We start from the raw sequence: 19,985 nt of genomic DNA, 5'->3' as shown, positions 1-19,985 counted from the left end.
GGCACTGTTCAACCCATCATCTGAAAATGGAAAGAGTATGGCACAACTGCAGACCTACCAAGACATGGCCGTCCACCTAAACTGACAGGCCGGGCAAAGACAGCATTCATCAGAGAAGCAGCCAAAAGGCCCATGGTAACTCTGGAGGAGCTGCAGAGATCCACAGCACAGGTGGGAGAATCTGTCCACAGGACAACCATTAGTTGTGCTCTCCACAAACCTGGCCTTTATGGAAGAGTGACAAGAAGAAAGCCATAAGAAGAAATTATACACCCCAAACTAGACAAAGCCAGCACTTTGAGGGGACCAGCTTTTTCTATATTACTAAAATTACCACTAAGCTAATTTAGCCATTTTCATAGTGTGGGTTTTTTTCACGTTATACGTTTAAGGTCAGAGATAAAGTTGTGGAGAAGTTTAAAGCAGGGTTAGGTTATAAAAAAAATATCCCAAGCTTTGAACATCTCATGGAGCTCTGTTCAATCCATCATCCGAAAATGGAAAGAGTATGGCACAACTGCAAACCTACCAAGACATGGTGCAAGGAAATTAAAAAAGACGTGGCCATTCACTAAAATTAGAAGAGAAGTGGTTTAACCTTAAACTGCTTAGGGGGTTCTTTATTGTAATGCCCCGTACACACGACAGGATTTTCCGATTGCAAATGTGTGATAGGACCTTGTCGTCGGGAATTCCGACCGTGTGTGGGCTCCATCACACATTTTCCATTGGATTTTCCGACACACAAAGTTTGAGAGCTTGCTATAAAATTTTCCGACAACAAAATCCGTTGTCGGAAATTCCGATCGTGTGTACACAAATCCGACGCACAAAGTGCCACGCGTGCTCAGAATAAATTAAGAGATGAAAGCTATTGGCTACTGACCCGTTTATAGTCCCGACGTACGTGTTTTACGTCACCGCGTTCAGAACAATCGGATTTTCCTACAACTTTGTGTGACCGTGTGTATGCAAGACAAGTTTGAGCCAACATCCGTCGGAAAAAATCCTAGGATTTTGTTGTCGGAATGTCCGATCAATGTCCGACCGTGTGTACAGGGTATAAGAGCGGTAAGGATATGGAATTCTCTTTCACAAGCAGTGGTTTCAGCAGGGAGCATCGATAATTTCAAAAAAACAATTAGATGGGCACCTTAACGACCACAGCATACAGGGATATACAATGTAATATTAACATAAAAGCACACTTGATGGACTTGTGTCTTTTTTCAACCTCACCAACTATGTAACTATGTAGCATGTCAGATTTCTAGCTTGCAATTATTGCCAGTGGCTATAGCCTCTAGCAATAATCATTGTGTTCTCCCAACAGGGACACCAACGGGAGAACACAATAGCTCCACAAGAGGGATTCCCCCATCAACACTGACTGTGGGGAAATCAAGCGCAAAGAAAAATCGCACAATTTATGGCCTGCCTTAACCCAACACAAGGAAAAACTTTACATGCACTAAAATCTTCAGACATAACTTTTTTGAAAATGTATTTTTTATTGAGTTTTAGACTTAACGTTATGTTGTATTTTGTTTAGTAAAAAGAAAAAAATGTATATTTATACAATTTTGTTTGCACAGACCAAATAGGTTTTCTCATCTATGTAAGAAACATTTCTAACAGAGAAGTTGTTGGTAACAATTTTTATTTTAATATTATGACCATACAAGGAAGCACCCCTAAGCTTAGTTCCATGGGGCTAAGTAGACTATTGATGAGACAGTTTCAACCTGGGGTGGTAGCCAAGGACCCTTTTTGTTCAATGACCAGCTGGTGAGACAAGATGTATGGAGGACGTATGTCTTATCAAGTGTTAATACAATTCGTATGACCTCGAATGAGTTCCTACCCTTCTGTTATCCAGGGAACATGACCACTTACTGCCCAGTCATCAGGCAACAGGATCTTTGAAGACCAGTTTAGCTCCCTTGTTTGTTACTTCTGCGGAACTTACTCATTGCAATGCTATAAATGTAATGATGTATAGAACCTTTTAACATTATGGAAGCTCATTTAATCAGAGTGGGCCTTCACAGTCATCCAGGAAGAATGGCCATTTGTTGCCCAGTCATCAGGCAAGGGGATCTTTGAAGAGCAGCTCACCTCCTTTGTTAGTTACTTCTGCAGAACTCTCAACTTACTCATTGCAATGCTATAAATGTAATGAATTGGTGTAGAAATGTTTAACATTGTGGAAGCTCATTTATCGAGAGTGGGTCTTCATGGTCATCCAGGGAATATGATCACTTATTGCCAACTCATCAGGCAACAGGATCTTTTAACCAGAGTAGGCCTTCACAGACATCTTGGAAACATGACCACTTGCTGGCAAGTCATCAGGCAACAGGATCTTTTAACCAGAGTGGGCCTTCATGGACATCTTGGAAACACGACCACTTGTTGCCCAGTCAACAGGCAAGGGGATGTTAGAAGACCAGCTCAGCGACCTTGTAAGTTACTTCTCTTGTTTCTGCAGAACCCTCATCTTATTCATAGTAATGCTATAAATGTAATGAATTGGTGTAGAACATTTTCACATTAGAGAAGCTCACTTAACCAGCGTGAGTCTTCATGGTCATCCAGAGGACATGACCACTTGCTGCCCAGTCATCGGGAAACGGTATCTTTGAAGACCAGCTCAGCTCCCTTGTTAGGTACTTCTGCAGAACCCTCATCTTACTCTTAGTAATGCTATAAATGTAATGATTCGGTGTAGAACCTTTTCACATTATGGAAGCTCACTTAACCAAAGTGAGCCTTCATGGTCATCCAAAGGACATGACCACTTGCTGTCCAGTCATCAGGAAACAGGATCTTTGAAGACCAGCTCAGCGACCTTGTTAGTTACTTCTGCAGAATCCTCATCTTACTCATTGCAATGCTATAAATGTAATGCATTGGTGTGGAGAACCTTTTATCATTGGAAGCTCATTTAACCAGAGTGGACCTTTACGGTCATCCATGGAACATGACCACTTGCTGCCCAGTCATCAGGCAACAGGATCTTTGAGGAACGGCTCAGCTTCTTTGTTAGCTACTTGTTATTTCTGCAGAACCCTCATCTTATTCATAGCAATGCTATAAACGCAATAAATTGGTGTAGAACCTTTTCACATTAGGGAAGCTCATTTAACTAGTACGAGCCTTCACGGTTCTCCTAAGGAACTTAGATAAATCAAACAAGGAGCTGATTTTCTATACTAGACTGTTCTGAGGTCCATTGAAGTCCCCTATATTTATCACAGTAAAACTATTATTATGCTCAAAACATGGTGAAGGCTTTTTCCATAGGTGGACCTTCTGATGGCGAACAACGTCTGACTTTTCCGAAAAACACTTTCCACATTCAGAACACGCAAATCGCTTCACTCCTGCATGGATTCTCTGATGTCGGGTGAGGTGGGAACTTTGGGTAAAACTTTTCTTGCACTCGGGGCAAGAAAACGGACGCTCTCCAGTGTGACTTCTTAGGTGTCTAACGAGATCGGTTTTCTTAGGGAAACATTTTCCGCATTCAGGGCAGCAAAAGGCTTTGTGAGCTTTGTAAATGTGGCCAATGGATACAAGTTCCATTTGAGACAATTTCTGAGGATTCAAGGTTTTCTTTGATCTAAGTTTTGGATTTGGGGCAAGAGTGTGCGATTTAGCTCTAGAAGATTTTTTGGGTTTAGAGGGATTTGGTGACACACTGTGAAGTACTGGATGGAGGTTTTGGTTATCTGTATGAAGTTTATTAGAAGGAGTTTCCTTGAGATTTGGGCAAGCAAGAGATCCTTCGACATCATGAAGCTCTGAATGAATATTTGGAGACATAGAATTTTTTCCTGGACAGTCTCGGTGAATGTAATTATCAACTGTGTCACCATGTGGAGACGAAAAAGAACATCCCTCCAATGTTTTTCTGATATTAACTCCATCTGTAAAAAGACACACAAACATGTCCTTATTAGATGATGGGGGATAGAGGTTTACCCTTTCATTCATTTACAGGAAGTGAAAATCTCTTTTTACCTGGTGAAGTGATGGTCTGGTGAGTCTCCATCATGACTTCCTTGTAGAGATCCTTGTGTCCTTCTAAATACTCCCACTCCTCCATGGAGAAATAGACAGTGACATCCTGACACCTTATAGGAACCTGACACACACAATGATACAGTCACCATCCAGACACATCCCTTGTCTGTTACTGGATAATGTCCCAGAATTCCCGGCACCGCTCACCTCTCCTGTCAGCAGCTCAATGATCTTCTGGGTGACTTCCAGTATCTTCTTGTCATTCTTATCGCGTATCAGGAGAGGTGGAGGCTCCATGTTGGGGCTCTGGCTCCCGTTCAATCCTTCTGATACATGGTGAGGGCTTCCGGGGGTTACACGATCACCAGACGTTTTCACCACTATGTAATCCTGTGTATAAAGCCCATTGAAAGACTTGAAATCAGAATTTGACTATAGCATTCCAAGAACCCTCCTCACAACTCAGGTCATGTCTGTGTCTTATTAATAGAGATAAGAGTGATGTCATGTGACCTCCCAGAATCCTCCTCACCTCTCCGATCAGGTTTGTGTTTTATTATTAGAGATAAGTGTGATGTCATGTGACCTCCCAGAATCCTCCTCACCTCTCCGATCAGGTTTGTGTTTTATTATTAGAGATAAGTGTGATGTCATGTGACCTCCCAGAATCCTCCTCACCTCTCCGATCAGGTCTGTGTTTTATTAATAGAGATAAAAGTGATGTCATGTGACCTCCCAGAATCCTCCTCACCTCTCCGGTCAGCTCTGTGTTTTAGTAATAGAGATAACTGTGATGTCATGTGACCTCCCAGAATCCTCCTCACCTCTCCGGTCAGCAGATACATGATTTCTAGGGTAAGGTTTAATATCTGCTCAGTCATGTCACTCTCCTCTTCGATCATTATGAGAAACGAAAAGAGGGCCTGATCTTAAGTGAAGTAATTCCTTTCAAAATGGTCTCTGCAGGTGGAGATAAAGATTTAAGTAATTATACAGACAATGTTCCAGTCCTGATACATATACTGTACAAGTTCTTCTGGACCCACCAGATAGAAAGAAGACAGCTGAAACCCACCGGAAGGGCTATCATGGACTTGACACCATGGAGGATTACCAAATTTGCTACAGCCATTGACCTCAACTATTTATTTTAAACCCCAAAATGGACAAAACCCACATATTTTATCATGAAGTTTAGTGTTATTAGGGTGATTAGACATATGACTATGTACAATATATTATGTGTAATCTCTCCTAAGTAACACATACTTTTCGAGGACAATTCTTTTAGAAAGGTGAACTGAAGAATTTCAACCATGTTGGTTAATGTTAAAGAGGAAATTTCATGCCAACCCCATAAGAGATTAAAGTGTGTGTAAACCCAAGGCTAGATTCTCCTCAACTCAGATAGTCACCTACCCAGTGGATCTGTAGTGGTCTTGCTGTAATCCTCTGCACTGGTGTCCCGTGCTGCCATCTTTGTTCTGACATCATTGGGTGACAGATTTATCCTAATGAAGCACACAGCCCTGTCCAATTCTTCCCTGTAGACCAGTGGTTCTCAACTCCTGTCCTCATGACCCACTAACAGGCCAGATTTTAAGTAGTACCTTGGGGAGATGCAGACTAGAATACAGCAATCACTGAGCAGCAAATGATATCACCTGGGATGTATTTCAGGTATCTTACAGACCTGGCCTGTAAGTGGGTCCTGAGGACAGGAGTTGAAAACCACTGCTGTAGACCAAGGGTTTCCAAACTTTCTAAACAAGGGGCCAGTTTACTGTCCTTCAGACTTTAGGGGGGGGCAGACTGTGGCCATTGGGTGTAGAAAAGGTCATGATGGTAGTGGGAAAAAACAATGCTCCATTTTGGGTGTCAGTGGGAGGAATTGTGTCCCATCATTGGTGTCATTGGGCCTGATTGTTGGTGTTATTGGGGGAAATTGTGCCCCATCATTGGTGTCATTGGGCCTGATTGTTGGTGTTATTGGGGGGAATTGTTCCCCATCATTGGGAGGAATTGTTTTGCATCATTGGTGTAATTGGGAGGAATTGTGTTGCATCATTGGTATCGTTGGGCCCCATTGTTACTGTCATTGGGAGAAATTGTGCCCCATCATTGGTGTCATTGGGCCCTTTTTGTTGGTGTCTTCGGGAGGAATTGTGTCCAGCCATTGGGAAAAATGATGCCCCATCATTGGTGTCATTGGGAGAAATTGTGCCCCATCGTTGGTGTCAGTGAGGGTTATTTATGCCCCATTGTGGATGAAATAGTTCCCCAAGGGCCTGATAAAAGCAATCAAAGGGCTGGAGAAAAGCAAGGAAAGGGCCACATCTGACCCCCGTGCCACAGTTTGGAGACCACTGCTGTAGACTATAACCCCCCCCCCCCATGCTATGGAGAGGAGGAGGTGCTCTGTAGTCCTAACACACTTTCTGTCCTAACTCAACAACACTTCTCCTTCAAAAATGTAGTAAAGCAAAAGTTTCCCAAGAACAAGGAGTGTGTTACTGGCAGGGTCACCATCTTCTCTTCTCACATCATCAGGAGCTGGTTGTCTCTTCCTAGTTCTTGCAGCTGGTCCCCTTTATTTTTCACCTGTGTGTCTCTGCATTTATATATGTGTTCCTTTTTCACTCAGGATGGAGGGTGCAGGTCTTAGGTCTTCTCTGAAGTCTACTGGGAGGATGAGCGGCAATCTCTCTCTCTCTCTCCTTTCCCTCCCTTCCTTCCTTCCTTCCTTCCTTCCTTCCTTCCTTCCTTCCTTCCTTCCTTCCTTCCTTCCTTCCTTCCTTCCTTCCTTCCTTCCTTCCTTCCTTCCTTCCTTCCTTCCTTCCTTCCTTCCTTCCTTCCTTCCTTCCTTCCCCTAGTACTCATTGGTCGGCTTTGGCTGATCTTGTGGAGAGGGGTCTGCCAGGCCCATTGGCTAGGTCAGTGGTCTTCAAACTGTGGTCCTTTGCTTGCCTGTATCCAGCCCTTGGGCACTATTCCTTCCACTGACACCAACAATGATCAATAAATGCTGTATTACATGCTGTTCATACTCACTCACCGAGATTGGTTTCCTGTATTCTGCAGAAAACCTGGTTGATCCTGCTATTTCCCCCTTCTGTCCATGTCCCCAATTCAGCTAGGGATTTTGCAGAGCGGTGTTGGCATCTCTGCACATGCTCAGTTTTCACTGAGTTTCTATGCTGATCATTTCCTCCCTATCACATCTGAGCAGCCCATGTGACTATAGTGACACACATGTGGGCGTATACACAGTGGTAAATGACAGCCCACTCCCTCCCTCCTTCTCCATGCCCACTAACCAGCTAAACACAATGGGGGCGGGATATTACATGTAGATTCATGGAGGCTTCACTTCCCTCTTATTCTAAAACACAGGCTGGAGGGACGTGACAGAGCCTGTGACTGGCAGAAATCCCCCCACAGCATGTTATTGCCAAAAAATAATAAAACTTGATTTCAAATATATGTTTGTATGACAATTTAAAACAGTTTATTGATATTATTTATTTATTTTTATTCTGTATTCCAAAGGCTGTTTTTTTTTTGAACATGTGACCAGCAGCAGGGGACTAGAAACCCTCCTGCTTACAGTATATTGTCAAAAGTATTGGGACGCCTGCCTTTACACGCACATGAACTGTAACAGCATCCCAGCCTTAGTCCGTAGGGTTCAATATGGAGTTGGCCCACCCTTTGCAGCTATAACAGCTTCAACTCTTCTGGGAAGGCTGTCCACAAAGTTTAGGAGTGTGTCTATGGGAATGTTTATTCATTCTCCCAGAAGCGCATTTGTGAGGTCAGGCATGGCTCGCTTGGACAAGAAGGTCTGGCTCACAGTCTCCACTCTAATTCATCCCAAAGGTGTTCTATCGAGTTGAGGTCAGGACTCTGTGCAGGCTAGTCAAGTTCCTCCACCCCAAACTCGCTCATCCATGTCTTTATGGACCTTGCTTTGTACATTGGTGCACAGTCATGTTGGAACAGGAAGGGGACATCCCCAAACTGTTCCCACAAAGTTGGGAGCATGAAATTGTCCAAAATGTCTTGTTATGCTGACGCCTTAAGAGTTCCCTTCACTGGAACTAAGGGGCAAAGCCCAACCCCTGAAAAACAACCCCACACCATAATCCCCCCTCCACCAAATGATTTGGACCACAAAGCAAGGTCCAATAAGACATGGATGAGCGAGTTTGCGGTGGAGGAACTTGACTTACATTTTTTTTTGGGGGGGGGGGGTTTGGGATGTGACCCCCCCCAAAATTAAAGGACTACAGGTCCCAGCATAAACCCCTCAGAGCTGAATATGTGACACCCCCTGGCCCCCCAACTAGTGAAGAACTACAGGTCCCAACAAGAACCAGTGAATCTATGGGGTCACACTTTTAGATCTCAAGGGTTCTTACTGGGACTTGTAGTCCTTCACTTTTTTGGGGGGGGGGTCACATCCTTAGATATGATGGGTTCATGCTGGGGCTTGTAGTCCTTCACTTTTTTATGGGAGGGGGGGGGAAGAGTCACATCCTTAGATATCAAGGGGTTCATGCTGGGACTTATAGTCCCTCACTTTTGGAGGGGAGTCACATCCTTAGATAAAAGGGGTTCATGCTGGGACTTGTAGTCCCTCAATTTGGGGGGTGTCACATCCTTAGATATCAGGGGTTCATGCTGGGACTTGTAGCAAGCAAGCATGAACCTCTCAGAACTAAGGACATGATCCCCCCCAACTAGTGAATTGTCTAAAAAAAAGTATCAGAAATCATTTTTTTTTAGGAGGGGGTCCCTAAATGGCAGTTTAGAAATGCGGTCACCCTAGATAGATAGTGATGGATAACCACCATCCATGTGGGTGCCAGTAGTCAACATTGACTTGACCGCATTTAATAATAATAATAATAATAATAGACACACCAATAATAATAAAATATATCTGACTATTTTTTTTTTTTACCTCTTACAGGAAACAGTCCTGGGAATTGTAGTACCGCAGGGAATTCTGGGAATTGTAGTCCTGCTGGCAATACAGGGGGTTCTGGAAATCCTGGGTTATTTGGGGTCTCCTCCCTTCATTGAGGCAATACCTATGGATCAAGATGAGAGCTCGAGGAAGCCAGGCTTGTTTTCATCTTTGAAAAAAAAAGATGTGGACCACAAGAAAATGGCTGCACTGAGGACATGTGTGTCATTAACTCCTAACCCCTACTTTATCTTTTGTTGTTGTCTGGAGGACACCAGTTCCTCCATATAGGATCAGCAAGCTTAAAGGAACATGACCATCAGGGTTGAGAAGGATAATATAGATTTTTATGATAGGGAGACAGGAAAAGTACAGGCAGGAAGTCGTCTGGAATGCATGGAAAGGAAGTTCCAGGTAAGAGGTTATGGGAAAGAAGCAAAGGTGGCCATTAATGGTATTGGCAGCAGAAAATTGATTATATCCGTCTCTTCCCATCAATGATTCGGCAGTAGCTGTGGATCAAGATGAGAGCTCCAGGAAGCCAAGCTTGTTTTCCTCCTTTAAAAAAAAAAAAATGTGGACCACAACAAAATGGCTGCCCAAAAGACATGTTTGTCATTACCTCCTAACCACTACTTTATCTTTTGGTGTTGCCTGGAAGACATCAGACCCCCCATATAGGATCAGCAAGTTTGAAGGAACATGGGCAGCAGTGGTGAGAAGGCTACGTGTAGATTTTTACAATAGGGAGACATGAAAAGAACAGGCAGGAAGTCATTTGGAATGCATGGAAAGGAAGTTCCGGGTCAGAGGTCAAGGGAAATAAGCCAAGGCAGCCATTTATGGTACTGGCAGCAGACAATTCCTTCTGTCCATTTCATTTTCTTACTTTCGGTTCTGTTTATAGGTACAGCCAGGCATTCTTGACCCAACTCTACATCCGTCGTAACATGGAGTAATGGATAAGTCTGATGAGAACGAAGCGCGGCTAATTAGACCAGGAGATACTACATGCAAAAGTTATCGTAATTGTATAGGTGTGTTTATCATCCAGACAAGTCTAGCTTCTCACGATGTGAACTAATGTGGGATAAGGGCATGCAGTGTTTGGGGTGGCCTTGGATGGATGGTCTATGATCTAAAGAGCTAAATAGTGTCAATTCCTACACAGTTGGCTGCAATCCGACCAACCAATCATCTTTTTTTCTGATCACTTACAGCCTGATTTATGATTTCAGAGTGTGTGCATTAGTCAATGGCGATTTAATACCATAATAATTGTTTTTTGTTTACATTAATTCTGTATGTATAATATTTTTCCTACTTTCTGACTTCAGGATCCTCCCCATGTGATAGCCGACCCCAGGATGCATGAGGACCAGAGTCACGTGCCAGAGAGGATAATACAGCTCACCCTGGAGATTATCTACCTGCTGACCGGAGAGGTGAGGAGGATTCTGGGAGATCACATGACATCACTCTTATCTCTATTAATAAAACACAGACCTGACCGGAGAGGTGGGGAGGATTCTGGGAGGTCACATGCCACTACTCTTATCTCTAGTTAAAAAACACCTAATCTAAGCAGAGGAAGAAGATTTTTAAGAAGCAGTAATCCAAGTTACTGTGTTATATTCAAGGCTTTTTTCTCTGAGAATAGGTGCAGGATCTTAGGGAGCAGGACCCTGTCTGTGAGGGCATGTAGCGATGTGAAGTGTTGTTTGTGCCGAGTCAAATAGTGGGTGTGACCAAATTGCACTAAATTTGGAAGGATCTTAACAGGGTATTGTGCAGGGTTCAGGAATCCATTTTGCACAGAGTTCAGGGTTCTGGAGTTCATCATGCCAAAAATACAGGATTCATTAGCACACCACAACACGGAGTGCAGGGTTCAGAAATGCATTATGTACAAGGTTCAGGAGTGCCTTTATATACAGGGTGCAGAGTTCAGGAGTGCGCTATGCACGGAGTGCAGGGTTCAGAAGTGTGCTATGTGTGGAGTGCAGGATTCAGGAATGCATCACGCATGATGTGGGGTTTATGTGTGTACTACACACAGAGTGCAGGGTTCAGGATTGAGTTAAACATTGAGTGGAAGATTCAGGAGTGCTCTGCGCACAGAGCGTGGGGTGCAGGAGTGCTCTGCGCACAGAGCGTGGGGTGCAGGAGTGCTCTGCGCACAGAGTGTGGGGTGCAGGATTGCTCTGCGTACAGAGCGTGGGGTGCAGGAGTGCTCTGAGCACAGGGCGTGGGGTGCAGGAGTGCTCTGCGCACAGAGCGTGGGGTGCAGGAGTGCTCTGCGCACAGAGCGTGGGGTGCAGGAGTGCTCTGAGCGCGGGGTGCAGGAGTGCTCTGAGCACAGAGCGCGGGGCTCAGGAGTGCTCTGAGCACAGAGCGCGGGGCTCGAGAGTGCTCTGAGCACAGAGCGCGGGGCTCGGGAGTGCTCTGAGCACAGAGCGCGGGGCTCGGGAGTGCTCTGAGCACAGAGCGCGGGGCTCGGGAGTGCTCTGAGCACAGAGCGCGGGGCTCGGGAGTGCTCTGAGCACAGAGCGCGGGGTTCAGGAGTGTTATACGCACAGAGCGCGGGGTCCAGAAGTGCTTTATGCACAGAGCGCGGGGTTCAGGAGTGCTCTGCGCTCATTGTGTGGGGTGCAGGAGTGTGCTACGCACAGATTGCAGGTTCAGGAAGTGCTCTGAGCACAGAGTGCATGGTTCAGGAGTGCCCTGAGCACAGAGTGCATAGTTCAGGAGTGCCCTGAGCACAGAGTGCATGGTACGGGAGTGCCCTGAGCACAGAGTGCATGGTACGGGAGTGCCCTGAGCACAGAGTGCATGGTACGGGAGTGCCCTGAGCACAGAGTGCATGGTTCGGGAGTGCCCTGAGCACAGAGTACAGGGTTGGGGAGTGCCCTGAGCACAGAGTACAGGGTTGGGGAGTGCCCTGAGCACAGAGTGCAGGGTTGGGGAGTGCCCTGAGCACAGAGTGCAGGGTTGGGGAGTGCCCTGAGCACAGAGTGCAGGGTTGGGGAGTGCCCTGAGCACAGAGTGCAGGGTTGGGGAGTGCCCTGAGCACAGAGTGCAGAATTCAGGAGTGCTCTGAGCACAGAGTGCAGGAGTGCTCTGCGCACAGAGCGCAGGGTTCAGGAGTGCTCTATGCACAGGACGCGGGGTTTAGGAGTGCTCTACCCACAGAGCGTGGGGTGCAGGAGTGCTCTGAGCACAGAGTGCATGGTTCAGGAGTGCCCTGAGCACAGAGTGCATGGTACGGGAGTGCCCTGAGCACAGAGTGCATGGTACGGGAGTGCCCTGAGCACAGAGTGCATGGTTCGGGAGTGCCCTGAGCACAGAGTGCAGGGTTGGGGAGTGCCCTGAGCACAGAGTGCAGGGTTGGGGAGTGCCCTGAGCACAGAGTGCAGAATTCAGGAGTGCTCTGAGCACAGAGTGCAGGAGTGCTCTGCGCACAGAGCGCAGGGTTCAGGAGTGCTCTATGCACAGGGCGCGGGGTTTAGGAGTGCTCTACCCACAGAGCGTGGGGTGCAGGAGTGCTCTGCGCACAGAGTGCGGGGTGCAGGAGTTCTCTGGGCACACAGTACTGGGGGGAGGGGTGCTCTCCGCACAGAGTGCGGGGTGCAGGAGTGCCCTAAGCATAGAGCGCAGGATTTAGGAGTGCCCTACGCACAGAGCGCAAGGTTCAGGAGTGCTCTACGCACAGGGCGCGGGGTTCAGGAGTGCTTTATGCACAGAACGATGGGTTCAGGAGTGCTCTATGCACATAGTGCAGGGTTAAGGAGTGCTCTACACTCAGAGTGCGGGGTGCAGGAGTGTGCTATGCACAGATTGCAGGTTCAGGAAGTGCTCTGAGCACAGAGTGCAGGGTTCAGGAGTGCTCTGAGCACAGAGTGCAGGGTTCAGGAGTGCTCTGAGCACAGAGTGCAGGGTTCAGGAGTGCTCTGAGCACAGAGTGCAGGGTTCAGGAGTGCTCTGAGCACAGAGTGCAGGGTTCAGGAGTGCTCTGAGCACAGAGCACGAGGTTCAGAAGTGCTCTACGATCAGAGTGCGGGGTGCAGGAGTGTGCTATGCACAGATTGCAGGTTCAGGAAGTGCATTAAGCGCAGAGTGCATGGTTCAGGAGTGCTCTGAGCACAGAGTGCAGGGTTCAGGAGTGCTTTACGCACAGAGCGCGGGGTTCAGGAGTGCTTTACGCACAGAGCGTGGGGTTCAGGAGTGCTCTAAGCACAATAGTGCAGGGTTCAGGAGTGCTCTACATTCAGAGTGCGGGGTGCAGGAGTGTGCTACGCACAGATTGCAGGTTCAGGAAGTGCTCTGAGCACAGAGTGCATGGTTCAGGAGTGCTCTACGCACAGAGCGCGGGGTTCAGGAGTGCTTTATGCACAGAGCATGGGCTTCAGGAGTGCTTTACGCACAGAGCGCGGGGTTCAGGAGTGCTTTACGCACAAAGCATGGGGTTCAGGAGTGCTTTACGCACAGAGCACGGGGTTTAGGAGTGCTCTGAGCACAGAGCGCGGAGTGCAGGAGTCTGCTACACACAGAGCATAGGAGTGCTCTACGCACAGAGCATGGGGTTCAGGAATGCTCTACGCACAGGGTGTGGGGCTCAGGAGTGCTCTACACAGAGGGCGCGGAGGTCAGGAGTGCTCTACGCACAGAGCGCGGGGTTCAGGAGTGCTCTGAGCACAGAGTTCGGGGTGCAGGAGTGGGCTGCACAGATTGCAGGTTCAGGAAGTTCATGAAGTGCAGAGTGCAGGGTTCAGGAGTTTGCTACACACACACTGCGGGTCCAGGATTGCTCTAGACACAGATTGCAGATTTCAGGAGTGCTCTACCCTCAGAGCGCAGGGTTTAGGAGTGCCCTGAGCACAGAGTGCAGGGTTCAGGAGTGCACTGAGCACAGAGTGCGGAGTGCAGGAGTCTGCTGCACACAGAGTGCAGGAGTGCTCTACGCACAGAGTTCGGGGTGCAGGAGTGTGCTGCACAGATTGAGGTTCAGGAAGTGCATTTAGCGCAGAGTGCAGGGTTCAGGAGTTTACTACATGCACATTGCAGGTCCAGGATTGCTCTACACACGCAGTGCAGATTTCAGGAGTGCAAAAGGAAACAAATTGCGCTAAAGAGTGTAGAAGGAATGAGCTGCAACTAAAGTGTTATACGACACTAAGCAGAAACAAAAAAAAAAAAAGTCGCGCTAGATAATGAGACTGGTAAAGTGATATGGTATGAGCCCCCAATGGTAAATGCCAATAAAACACACTGGGTACACATAAAGAATACAAAACTAAGTGCACTCAACTAAATAAAGCAAAGGGAACAGAGCATCAAACATATGCAAATACAAAAATACCACAATATAAATGTAAAAAAAGTGATAATAAGTTGTCCAGTGACTGAATTGTAAAATATGAATTACTCCATAGTGAAAGGGAAATCCATCCATGGTTAAAGGAAAGAACAAAAACATAAGTGTAAGTCCATAAAAAACTGGTGATGATCAAAAAGTGATGTGCCGTGAAGCTCCACACTAAAGTGACAGGTGAAAAATTTCCTCCACCACAAAAGACTGCCGCTTACCAGAAGTCAGTGGTCCCCTATTACAGGGGACCGCACCGAACAGATGGCTGAATCCCCAGCCTGGGATCTCACTGGCATACACTGGGTTCCTCAGCAACAATGTAAACAGTCCGTAGATGGATCGATATAGTGGACATTGCATTCACCATGAAAAAATAAAAAGCCTCACATAGCTTAAATCCTTACATTTATTGGAGTTTAAAAGAAGACAATTGAACACTTACAGAATGGTGAACAATGGTAGGCGAATAGAACATAAAATAGCGAGCCGGCCGGCTTCCAAACAGCCTGTACCTTCCGGGACTGATCGTACAGCGGTGACATCAGAACGTAGCTCCTCCTCCCACAGAGTGCGGGGTTCAGGAGTCTCCTACACACATATTACGACTTCAGGAGTGCATTACGCACAGAGTGCAGGTTTCAGCCCTCTTCCACAGCTTTACCTCTGCATTCCCCATCCTCATCTCACTTTTTGCACCTTAGCTCTGACCTCTGCACCCCCCCCCCCCCCCCCCCCAATCCCTCAGCTTTGCACACAACCCCCTCTACTGCCCTCATCTTCATCCCCCTTCAGAGCTTCACCATCCTCCACATGCCTACATTTCACCTCTCTGTAGCCGGCCCGGCTCTAGTACCTTCTGTGGCTGAGGCTTGTTTCTCCACACAGTGCACACTCTGTGTGGAGCCGCCGGGAGAAGTGCATTGTCACGAGTGAATGAGGTGACGGAACACAGTTCTGCTATGTTCTGGCTGAAAAAAGCCCTGATTATAATTACCATTGTATTTTCCTTGTCATTTTGCAGCATTATGGACCTTTGAAGGAGACTCTTAATCATGTGACACTCAGGAGCAGTCCCCGTGTGTCAAGAAGATTGAGCAGGAGCCAGGAACCCATCATGGAGCCTCCACCTCCTTCCCTGACAGCCGAAAGAAACAACAAAATTCTAGAAGTCACCAGGAAGATCATTGAGCTGCTGACAGGAGAGGTGAGCATTGGTGGGAATTCTGGGACATTATCCAGTAACAGACAAGGGATGTGTCTGGATGGTGACTGTATCATTGTGTGTGTCAGGTTCCTATAAGGTGTCAGGATGTCACTGTCTATTTCTCCATGGAGGAGTGGGAGTATATAGAAGGACACAAGGATCTCTACAAGGAGGTCATGATGGAGAATCAGCCGCCCCTCACATCACCGGGTAAGAGGAGACTTTATTGTAAAGGAGAGAGCAGTACGGAGGGTCCACCTAGATCCCACATCATCTGATAAACACATAGAAACAATGTATTCAGTCAGTGTGTGTTTCCTACAGATGGATCCAGTAATGGGAACCCACCAGAGAGATGTCCCCGTCCTCTGTATTCCCGGGATTCCACACAGGAGGATCACACTGTCCCTCACCAGGTAGGTGGAAGTGAGGATTTTTGCCAAATACCAAAGTGACTCTACAATGTTGGTTTTGTGTCAGGTTACTAATTTAGTTACAGAGTTGCTTTTTGGATTGTTTAGGGAAAAACCTGGATTAGAAAGAAAGCCGTGGATGAAGTTGAGACGGATGACGATGATCCGTCTTGGGAGGAAGAAAGTCCCTCAGAGATGAGCTCAGGTGAGTGATAAACATTACAAAAAAGTTTATTTGGTTGCCCTTTAGTAATCTCTTATGTATACATTGCCAAACCCAAAACATTTTTAGCCTACAGAAGAGAAGTCATTACACCATTATCATATATTGAGGTCCTCAAAGTAGAAATGGTTTGACTTTTAGTGTTCACCTCTGCAACAGAAGGGTGAGATAGTCACCAATAGACTGTAGTCAAGAGTTAGGCCTCATGCTCACTAGACATTCTTACAGCTGCTGTTTTTGGCTGCAGGCATTTTTTTATGCCGCCAGTAAACTCCCCAGCATGTTGTCCTATGTGTCTATTCACCCATAGGCTGTTATGAGCGTTTTTTTGGCAGGGGCGTTTTCTGGCTGGAAAAACCCCCCAGAACTAGTGGGGTTTGAGAGGAGTTTTTCATCTGTAAAAACGCTCCAACTCTGATAGAAGCTTAAAAACTCAAAAAAACGTGGCTATTGGGTGTTTATCAGCGTTTTTGAGCCATAAGCTTTTGTGGGAGTATAGTTTTGCTAAGAAAAAAAAAGCTGAAAAATGCTACTGCAAAAATGCAGCAAAACTCATTCTACAGCTTCAGCTTTTTACTGGTGTTTTTATAACGTCTAATGTGCATGAGGCTATAGGCTATAAGCCGGCCATGAATGGTCGCTATATGGGAAGTGTGAAGCTAAGCAGCTGACATTCAGCTGGGGGCAGGGGGGGCCCTTCATGTTTTTTTTGCAGCGGGGCCCTGAAGGTTCTAGTTACGCCTCTGATCTGACTGGTACTGCTTAGGAAACGGTAAGCTGAGGCAATAAAACGGAGGACATGATCTGACTGGTACTGTTTAGGAAATGGAAAGACAAAGCAAAAAAATGGAGGCCATGATCTGATTGGTACTGCTTAGGAAACGTTAAGTTGAAGCTATAAAACTGAGACCATTATCTGACTGGTACTGCTTAGGAAACGGTAACCTGTGATGAACTTAAATTTTTTAATTTTTTTTTTAGCTTTACTGACTGGGTTCCTTGTGCTTTTTTTCCCCCTAGAAGATAGACATCTCCTTTTGTCTTCAGACCTTGATGTAGAAAATGAGGACATCACAGGAGGTTCTCCAGAAGGAAACATCAGTACTGCAAATACCCGACAAGAACATATTAGGTTGAATAAATCCCTAGATGCCTCTAGCGTTGAGAAACCTCTTACTGATACTCTTACACAGCCTAGTCTTGGACCTAGTGACGGTGAAATATTCTCTTGTTATGAACGTGAAAAGTGTTTTCCTCAGAAGACAGAACTTGACCACCTCCAAAAGCTTCATTCCACTAAGAAGCCATTTCAGTGCACTGAGTGCGGGAAATGTTTCGGCTATAGGTCGCTACTGGCTACCCATCGGAGGATCCATACGGGAGAACGCCCCTTTCCCTGTCTGATTTGCGATAAACGCTTCGCGCAGAAAAATACTCTTGAAAACCACAAGCGAACTCACACGGGTGAAAAGCCCTATGAATGCCCCCAGTGCGAAAAATGTTTTAGAAGCCCTCCGGCTTTGATCGCGCATCAGAAAAAACATAAAAAAACAGAAAGCAGAAAACCCTTCACCCGCAAAATGGGTCTCACAAACCACCAAAGGGAGGAGCCATATTTGCGCTCCAGACGCGGGCAACATTTGACGGACACGTCATCTTTGACAGAACATCAGAAAGCCCCTGGGGTGGAAAAGCTGCTGTCATGCACTGTATGTGGCAAGCATTTCAGTCATAGGTCCGCACTCATTGTGCATCTCCGAATTCACACGGGAGAGAAGCCGTTCTCCTGCTCCGACTGCGAGAAACAATTTGCGCAGAAGGTGGGTCTTATCATGCACCAGAGGACCCACACAGGCGAGTGTCCCTATACCTGTCCAGAGTGCGGGAAACGTTTCGCACAAAAGGTCGGGCTGGTCAAACACCAGAGAGCACACAAAGGCCAGAAGCCTTTTTGGTGTGGTCAGTGTGGAAAAGGATTCCAAAATTCAGCAGGTCTGGCCAGGCATCAAATGACGCATTCTGGCGAAAAGGTTTCTTGGTGCTTGGATTGTCTAAAGTGTTTCAGGGACCCGTTGGCTTTGGCCAAGCATCAGGAGAGTCATACAGAAGGGAAGCCCTTCGAGTGCTCAGAGTGTGGGAAAATTTTCAGCTTCAGGTCAATGCTGGTCAGCCATGAAAGGAGCCACAGTGGTGAGCGGCCCTTTTCCTGCACTGATTGCGGGAAGAAATTTCTGCAAAAGGCAGCATTGCTTACCCACCTACGGATTCATACAGGAGAAAAACCATTTAGCTGTTCAGAGTGTGGCAAGCACTTTACACAGAAAGGAAATTTAGTTCAACACCAGAAGATTCATGTATAGGGATAATAAAATGCGCAATTCAGAGGACTTCAAGGAACTCCACCAATGGCAAGAGAAAGCTAAATGTTGCTGCTCAATGTGAAAATGTGCCACATGGATAAGAACCAAAAAATAATTTATATTTAGAGTTATACATAGGTCAAAAGCCTAGAGTGACCCGATACTTAGTAAAGAAATTGATTCATGACTGGTCTTGTTCTAGAACAGTGGTCCCCAAACTTTTTAAACAAAGGCAGTTTACTGTTCTTTAGACTTTAGGGGGGCCAGGCTGTGGCCATAGGGAAAAGGAAAGGTCCTGACAATAGACAGTGGAAAAAAACGATGCCCATCTCTGGTGTCATTGGGAGGTTTTGTGCCCCATCGTTGGTGTCAGTGAAAGGAATTGTGCTCCATCGTTGGTGTCATTGGGCTCAATTGTTGGTGTCATTGGGAGAAATTGTGCCCCCTAGTTGGTGTCAGTGGAGGGAATTGTGCCCCACCGTTGGTATCACTGGAAGGAATTTTCCCATCATTGGTGCCATTGGGCCCAATGGTTGGTGTTACTGGGAGGAACTGTGCCCTCATCGTTGGTTGGTGTCGTTGGGAGAAAATGTGCCCTTTCATTGATCTTAGTGGGGGGGAATTACGCCCCATTGCTGGCACCAGTGGAGGAAATATTTCCTCAAGGGCTAGATAAATGCAAGCAAAGCACTACATCTGGCCCCGAGGCCGCAACCACTGTTCTAGAGCGTTATGTTAGTGGTGTCCACTTTCTACGTGCAGAGCACTTCACATGCAGGCCTTGACATCATCAAGGGGCCACACATAATATTCTGTGAATTTGATGCTACAGGACATTGTCAGAGACTTTGGACATGCAATAGGAGATGGTCTAAGACTACAGGCACGCTACTGAAGATAAGTAGAAACTGCCATAGGCATAGACATGCCATAGAAGTTCAACAAAAAAATGGCGGCCGTACATATGGACACCTGCTCCCTGTTGCATAAATGTGAATGAGATGGGTAAAAGATGGCTTCAGCACCTGTTCTCAACCAGTAGAGTACGCCCCGACGCGTTTCGCCCCAGAAGGGATGAAAAGCATCTGAGGAGTTCTCTACTGGTGGAGAACAGGAGCTGAAGCCATCTTTTACCCATCTAATTCACATTTATGCAACAAGTAGTCGGTGTCTGTGTGCAGACGGCCACCATTTTGTTGAAGTCTACTAGAGCCTGACAAGCCGATCCTGACCCGACTGGCACAGGTTTGGGGGCAGTAGAGTGGTAATGTTTTGGGCTACATATGCCATAGGAGTTCTTTGTAGGAACATGCTTCCGGAGACACTTTTTACGAGACTGCCAGAGATTGCTGCTATTACATACTCTTTTATAAACCAGCACTCCTATGTCTGTGTTCCCTACAGTTCCCTAAAAAA

At 46.5% G+C, this 19,985-nt stretch overlaps 3 protein-coding genes across 5 annotated transcripts in view; 1 reads left to right on the top strand and 2 right to left on the bottom strand.

The window, feature by feature from the left end:
* LOC141106775 (uncharacterized) overlaps positions 1-19,985 on the bottom strand; it is a 73,161-nt gene that overhangs the window by 25,785 nt on the left and 27,391 nt on the right. The window lies entirely within an intron of this gene.
* LOC141106621 (oocyte zinc finger protein XlCOF8.4-like) lies at positions 1,509-9,478 on the bottom strand. The gene is made up of 5 exons (XM_073597543.1): positions 8,996-9,478; positions 4,854-4,989; positions 4,237-4,419; positions 4,027-4,150; positions 1,509-3,932 (listed from the first exon to the last, which is right to left on the bottom strand). Exons 2-5 carry the CDS (start codon positions 4,929-4,931, stop codon positions 3,211-3,213), a joined length of 1,107 nt encoding a protein of 368 aa, XP_073453644.1. The 5' UTR covers positions 4,932-4,989; positions 8,996-9,478; the 3' UTR covers positions 1,509-3,210.
* On the top strand, positions 9,195-19,570 carry LOC141106587 (uncharacterized). Of its 3 annotated transcripts, none has more exons than XM_073597483.1 (8): positions 9,195-9,415; positions 9,909-10,038; positions 10,339-10,446; positions 15,391-15,573; positions 15,660-15,783; positions 15,898-15,989; positions 16,095-16,191; positions 17,191-19,570. In XM_073597483.1, the coding sequence occupies exons 3-8, from the start codon at positions 10,369-10,371 to the stop codon at positions 18,567-18,569; spliced, it is 1,953 nt and encodes a 650-aa protein (XP_073453584.1). In that variant the 5' UTR covers positions 9,195-9,415; positions 9,909-10,038; positions 10,339-10,368; the 3' UTR covers positions 18,570-19,570. The 3 variants fall into 3 exon arrangements, with proteins under 3 accessions (XP_073453584.1, XP_073453583.1, XP_073453585.1); XM_073597482.1 differs by lacking the exon at positions 9,195-9,415 and adding an exon at positions 9,423-9,716; XM_073597484.1 differs by lacking the exon at positions 9,195-9,415 and having other exon boundaries at positions 9,769-10,038; positions 17,230-19,570.

Source organism: Aquarana catesbeiana, linkage group LG08 (genome assembly GCF_042186555.1).
Source record: "Aquarana catesbeiana isolate 2022-GZ linkage group LG08, ASM4218655v1, whole genome shotgun sequence".
NCBI classification, from domain to species: Eukaryota; Metazoa; Chordata; class Amphibia; order Anura; family Ranidae; genus Aquarana; species Aquarana catesbeiana.
The sequence above is the reverse complement of the archived record's forward strand: the minus strand, read 5'-3'. Positions and strand labels throughout refer to the sequence as shown.